This window comes from Enhydra lutris, unplaced genomic scaffold (genome assembly GCF_002288905.1).
Source record: "Enhydra lutris kenyoni isolate GAN:26980312 unplaced genomic scaffold, ASM228890v2 scaffoldscaffold22, whole genome shotgun sequence".
Classification (NCBI taxonomy): Eukaryota; Metazoa; Chordata; class Mammalia; order Carnivora; family Mustelidae; genus Enhydra; species Enhydra lutris.
The window spans coordinates 26709450-26716056 of record NW_019154106.1 but is presented as its reverse complement, the minus strand read 5'-3'; the positions used below and the strand labels follow the sequence as shown (position 1 = coordinate 26716056).

Sequence of the window (6607 nt, the reverse complement as noted above, 5' to 3'; positions counted from 1 at the left end):
ATTCAGTTACACTTCTGGTGGTCCACATCAACAATAAATACTGCTCTTGTTCTCAAATACGAAATCACTGTTATGTTATAGGTAGATATGAAATTATAATGCAAAGGGTGACTTTTCTAACTCAAAATTCCTCTCTTGAAGAACAGGACAATCTTCCTTCTCTTTCTGAGATGTACTGGGTAGGACGGAGGAGGGAAAGTAGATGAATGTTTGCATCATTGGAGCCTAAACAGGAGCAAGAGAGGATGGGTGGATGTATGGATGTTTGTGTGGTGGCTGGATTTGTGGGTGATGGGTGGATGGGCGATGGATAGATACACTGATGAACAGATGTGCCTGGCTGGAGAAGAGGATAGTATACAGATGGATGGATGTAGGTTTATGAAGACACTTAGAAAAGGATGTATGGGAAGGTGGAGAAGTTGTATAGGAGGGTGATCTGAAGAATAAATGGATGGATGGTTGGATGGATGGAAGGAAGAATGTGTGGTTGGATAAGTAGATGGAAGGGATGGATAGATGGGTAGACAGGTGAAAAGGCAGGTGGAAGGATGTTTGGGAAGATGAGTGAGTATGGGTGACTGGATGGATGAGTGGCTGGATGGATCCACGTATCAGCCTGAGGCTGGAAGATGACAGTGGGTTGGAAGAGGGAAGTAGCAGTCCCAAGACTGGTCCTCTTTTGTTTTCTCTGAGCAGCCCTGATAAAAAGCAAAACTCCACCCGAGCCAGGAGAACTTGGCTTCTCTTTCACTGGGAAGAAGAAGGAGCTCATCCTCTTCCCCTGGGAAGAATCACAAGCTCCCGATCCCTCCTACCCAACGTAAGCACGGGAACTCAGCTCTCCATGCAAGACCTCCTTGCCATGAGGCCATCTCCCCTCCCAGAATATCCAGCTGGCTGCAAAACCCAGAGACACCACTCCCAAGCCCGATTCTCAGAGAAACTCAGCGGAGAGGAGGGGTCGGAGGCTGAACCCAAGGCGGCTGGGTTTGGGGATCCAGTCAATCCCTTGCGGGTCCTGAGGCCGCCCTCCCGGCGGGCCGGGAGAAGACCCCGGTGCGTCCCGGGGCGCACAGGCACCCCGGCCCTCCCGGCGCCCGCCCAGGCCGCCCGGATTTACGGTCTCGGCGAAGCACGGGGCGGGGGCGGAAGGGCCAGCGAAGGGGAGGGCTGCTACGTCTTTAAACCTCTGTCGGCTGCTTAGTCACAGCCCCCTCGCTTGGGTGTGTCCTGCGCTCGCTCCCTCCTCCCTCTTAGGTCACTCTTTCAGCCCTTGAATAAAAACTGCACCCAACTTCCCAGGCGCCCTCATTGCCCAGCCGGACCCCAGTCCCTGATAAGTTCCGTCCGGCCCGCTCGCCCCGTGTTCCGCCGGCCTCTGCCCAGCGCCCCCGACCCTCCGGCGCCCCGCGCTCGCTCTCTGGGTTCGCTCGCACGATGGACAAGTTTTGGGGGCGCTTCGCCTGGGGACTGTGCCTCCTGCAGCTGAGCCTGGCGCAGATCGGTGAGTGCCGCGGGGGGCAGCGGGAGGGAGTGGCCTGGGCGGCCCGGAGGGACCCGGTAGCCACCTGGCTGAATTGGTCCCAGGGACCGGGGACCGGAGGCAAGTGGGAGGCGGGTCGCGTGGATTTGGTTCCGGAGAGCGGGGCTAGGATTTGCGCTAAGCCGTTGGAGAGTGTGCTGGAGGGAAGCACCGTTGGATTCAAAGGAAAAGATAAAGAGCGAGGAAAGTTGGCCGGGCAGGCTGCCGGCGCGCGGTTTTGGGTGAGGTCGCTGGTGCCGGAGCACAAGGCAAAAAGTAACTGTACTCCTGGGTGCGCGCAACCGGTGTCTGGACCAACAGGCTCGTGTGCCCACGGGCGCTGGAAGCCTGGCTGGGCTGCGGCCGGGCAGGGCAGAGCTAGGCGGGGCCGGGGCTGTTGGCCAGGTGGCCGTAGAGATGGTGGTGTGAGGGCTGATGGCCATGAGCTTTCCAGAAAGGGGTGCGGGTGCCCTGGAGCTCCCCACTGGACCTGGGTTCCAACGCTCTTGGAGCTGGCTCCAGTCACTGCCTATCTAGCGCTTGTGGGAACTTGAACCAGCTCTGTGAGGTTCTGGGTTTCCACGAGGTGCCAGCCAGGGGCAGGGAGTGTGAGCAGGAAGGGCAGTGACTGAGCCAGCTACTGGATCCTTGCGAGCCTCCTGCTTCTGCCAATCAGTTAGGGGAAATCCAGACAGTACTGTGGCTCACATTCCCTGCCTGGCAGCCTCAGAGCAGGGAGGGGAGCCTAGGCATCGGGGTCGTGTTAGGGACCCTGGAGCTGGGGCTGCCATGCCCCATCCAAACAGGGTCTGTACCTTCAGTGGCTTTGGAGTGCAAGATGGCTCGTGGGCTATTCTGGTGAGACCGAACTCCAGGCGTTCCTTCTCTTTGTCTGTATATGTACAGATAATTACATGGCTGATTTGCTTATTGCTAGCAAAATTAATTTTTCTTTTAAGAAGTGCCAGCTGGGTCATTAAGACAGCTCAGCCTATGGTTCATTCTACTCAGCAAGTCTTTATTAAACCCAGCTCTGGGGGGACCAAGAAAGTAAAGACACAGTTTTACCTGGGTATTTTGGGCTGGGGATGAGTGAGGATTGAAGAGTTAGATTGGTGAAACAGAAATAGTAATAGCGATGATAATCATACTAATAGAAGAAATGCCAGCTCCGGACGCCGTTTTCTACATGCTTTCAGGGGCCCAGACGCTGTGCTAAATCTTCATAAGTGTTAACTTTCTTTATGCTCATGGTGGCCCAAGGAGAAGTGTCCTGTTACTAGCCCTGTTTTACAGGACGGAAACAAACCGAGGCTCAGAGAGGTTAAGTAACTTGTCAGTTTTCACATAGCCAGAAGGATTGGTGCACGTGTGAACCCAGGTCCATGAGCCTGTGCTTAGTGGGAACATGTTAGACTGTATGGATAGTCCAAACATCCTTGGAAAGAGTTTGGGGACAGAGGGCTCAGGTGGATCAGAGGCCATTGAGGAGGACTTTAAGGCGAACTGAGCTCCAGCAAGCCCTTGAAAGGCAAAAACACTCCAGGTGCCAGAGAAGAGAAAATCTGGAGTGCAGGGAGAGCCCTGGCCCGGCCTTCTCTGGGTCCTCCAGGGGCGTCTATCTGTGTATTACCTTCCAGTGTTTCTTCTGCTTTGTTTCTGAGGATCCTGATTACTGACTCCTTCCAACTGGTCTCCCTGATTCTTCTGAAGGGCCCTGTCCCCAAATATTTGGGGCTGTCCTGACCCTTGAGGTTCTCCCAGAGACCAGAAGCCTCACTCCCTGCCCCGCATTTTCATGGTCCTTTTGGGCAGCATCATTTGGAGGAAGCACGAAAAAGTGCCAGTAGCAATAACTGTCAGAGCTTTGGCTTTCATGAAGGAACTGAGACTTGGAAAGGAGACGTGACTTAACAGCAGGTCGGCTGGGCAGGCAGAGGGGGAAAGAGGAAGAGGAGCTGGGGTGGGGGGTATGGGCAGTACCTTTGCCCCAGTCCCCCCCCCCCCCACAGTGTGGGTAGATTAGTAAGGAGAGACGCCTCCAAAAGACAACGAGGAAACTTTGGAAAGGAACAAAGCTTTGGGGAGGAAGAAGGCCTCCATCCTCCGTGTCAGAAAGCAAAAAGTATAGAAATGGCCAACACGGGACCCAAAAACTAAGTTGGAGAATAGACACTTTGAACTTGGTGTCATAAGCAGGGGAAAGAAAGTGGCCCTAGGTAGAGGGCAAGGGGGTGGAGGCCTCCCACATCTCCTCTCCTTCTCTCCTCACTGCTTGGGAATTGCGCCCCTGGTGTTGAGAAAGAGGGGCGCATCTGAGGGCTCTGGAGCTTAGGGGTGGCAGGGGCCCTTCTGCTCCCTGTGGACTTTAGAGACCCCTCTTCCTGGGAGTTAGGGCTTTGGCTGAGTTTTCCCAGGTGCAGAAGCAAGAAATCCATCGTTGCTGAGGTTAGCATCAATCAGTTCGGTTGCTCCCCAGATACACATTGGACATCTTATTTCTTGCAAAGGCGCAGGGCCAAGTAGGTGTGTCTGAGGCTGGCAGCCAGTAGGAAAAGGTTCCATTTTCTTCCAAATCACCCCACGCAGAAGCAGCACAGGCAGCATGAAATTCTTAACTTATGACAGATCCCCTTCCATTCATTCAAGAAATATTTCTTGACTCATTGTCATAGACTCAGCAGTGGGGACTCCAGGGACCATTTAGAAAAATCCTCTTTTTTCCCATGGAGGAAACAGATCCTGAAAAGGAGGGAGGAGTGACTTTTCCTCTTGCAGATGGACTGAGGGCTGGACATTTTCCATCCACGAGTCTCTGAAACACCTGTACCATCCAGGACAGTGATGAGCCCCCACCTCTTGTCCCTGCAATGGGCACAACTCTTGTTTCACACCTTAAATGCTATATTAAACATCCACTGCATTTTTAAAATTTTACTCTACAATATATCCAGTTTGAGCTTAATAGAAGAATAATGATACGTATTTCTTACCACAAAGCAGAGTTTCTTCTCGAAGCCTCACGCTGCTACTGCAAAGAAGAATGCTAAGTCCCAGGAAGTGCCATTTACTGAGCACCAGCTCTGCACTAGGCACTCAGCTGGGGGATTTGAATAGGTTATTCTGTATAAGCCTCATGACAGTCCTGTATATGTTTAGCACTTTCTTAACCCCATTTTCTAGATCAAGAAACTGAGGCTCAGGGAGGAGGCGTGACTTGCCCAAGGACACACAGCTGGTAAACGGTGGGGATGGGGTTTCCCATTGTCTAACATTAGAGTGTTAGACTCCAATGCTTACACTCCTTTGATTCATTACTTGGGAAATTGTGTGTGTGTGTGATTCTCCTCCCTTCCCTCTCCCATGTGACCAACTAACATGAAGCCTGGTGTGAATGGCTTCTCCCCCCTGGCAGGCTCTGTGGACTCTTGGCTGCCCTACCCTGCCCTACCCTGGACTGTTTCTCCCCAGGCTTGGCCACAGCTGTCAAGAGATGCCAACCTAGTTATTTGTTACTAAAATAAGTCAATTGCCTTATCAGAGTTCAGCTGCCCTTCTAGACATGCTCTCATTTGCAGGCTTGGAAAAAAGGGAGAGGCTCTGCTTCTCATCTAAGAGACAAGTTAGGGCAATTCCCTCCTGCCTGAAAATTAAAGAAGAGCCCCTGCAGAGTTCCTCACCCTAACCCTGCAAGCATTTTAGATGCATTAACCTAGCAAGGCCCTCATCACATGCTCTGCAGAGGCCCCCGGTGTTTAGCAGGTTGTATGTGGCCCAGCGAGGACAAGCCTTAAGGACTCAGGTGGTGGGCTGACATGGTCTTCTACAAAAGTCAAGGATCTTGAACTGAAAGCCGTATGGAACTCAAGGTGACAGGCAGCCACCCAAGTGAGATTTCAGATCTGTCTACGGCTTCTGGGCTGATGGTTCTAAGCTGGGGTTCCCTGACAGAGTAGAGATGGTGGGAGGCAAGCTGGGCTTCCCCAGCAGGGGTCCTGCCTAGGGCTGGGGCAGGGCTGGGGCTGGGCTGGGCTGGGCTGGGCTGGAGGCTGTCCTGGGACTGGAGCTAGGTTGTGTTGGGCTGGGGCTAGGCCAGGGCTCTGGCTGGGTCTGGGTCTTGGCTAGGACTGAGACAGAGGCTGGCAAGTTATGTCTCCCCAGCACCTCGGTTCAGCCAGCTCCACCCAGAGCCTGAAAAGGAAGTGGCTCTTGTGCAAGGGTGAGCAGAAGCAGGTGGCAGATGCTGTCAGACAAAGCATGGTTCTCAAAGGGGATCTTTTCTGCTTCAGAAAGAAATTCTGGGGGATTGCACAGCGAGAAGCTGATGACTCAATTTCCTTTGTGTCTCTGCTTGACTAGGAAGTACACAAGTGTTCTTTAGAACGATCAGGGTAGCCTGGTGCCCCCTACTTTAAATTTGAACCCCACTCTCCACTCACTTGGCAAGTTGAAATTTTTCTTAAAATATGTCCTCCCCCCGGGCGCCTGGGTGGCTCAGTGGGTTAAGCCTCTGCCTTCAGCTCAGGTCATGATCTCAGGGTCCTGGGATCGAGTCCCGCATCGGGCTCTCTGCTCAGCGGAGAGCCTGCTTCCCCCTCTCTCTCTGCCTGCCTCTCTGCCTACTTGCGATTTCTCTCTCAGTGTGTCAAATAAATAAATAAAATCTTTAAAAAAAATGTCCTCCCCCAAAGCTGGTCATCCAGGGTATGGGAAGCCGGACCAACCTGACAGAGTTAGGAAGGAGTGTTTTCTAGTCTGTGGTTGTGGAATCTGGCTTGGTATGGATAAAGTGATTGTGCATGCCAAATTTCCCAGGAAAGTCAGGATTTCAAATGTGCAAACACTCTACCAATTAACGCGTAGTATATATTTTGTCTTAGGGTCTCATTTTTCTACCAATAAATGTATGGCTTCGTGTGATTAAGAGTCAAACCTTTGCAAGGTGTTTTGCATAAATGAATTCAGAGCTTGACAATGCCTTCTTCAGTTTAGGGTCCAATTAAATTGATATTTGGTTCTGAAAACATGGAGAAGTATTGGGGAGAAACATTTCATATGCCTCTGCTCTCCACTTCCTGATCA

The 6607-nt window shown here is 52.3% G+C and overlaps 1 protein-coding gene across 1 annotated transcript in view; it reads left to right on the top strand.

Moving 5' to 3' along the window:
* The first annotated feature begins 1286 nt into the window (after nt 1-1286).
* LOC111149480 (CD44 molecule (Indian blood group)) overlaps nt 1287-6607 on the top strand; it is an 86409-nt gene continuing 81088 nt past the window's right edge. Inside the window, 1 exon segment of the mRNA XM_022506573.1 lies at nt 1287-1507. Within this exon segment, the coding sequence (XP_022362281.1) occupies nt 1441-1507 (67 nt within the window). The 5' untranslated portion in view covers nt 1287-1440.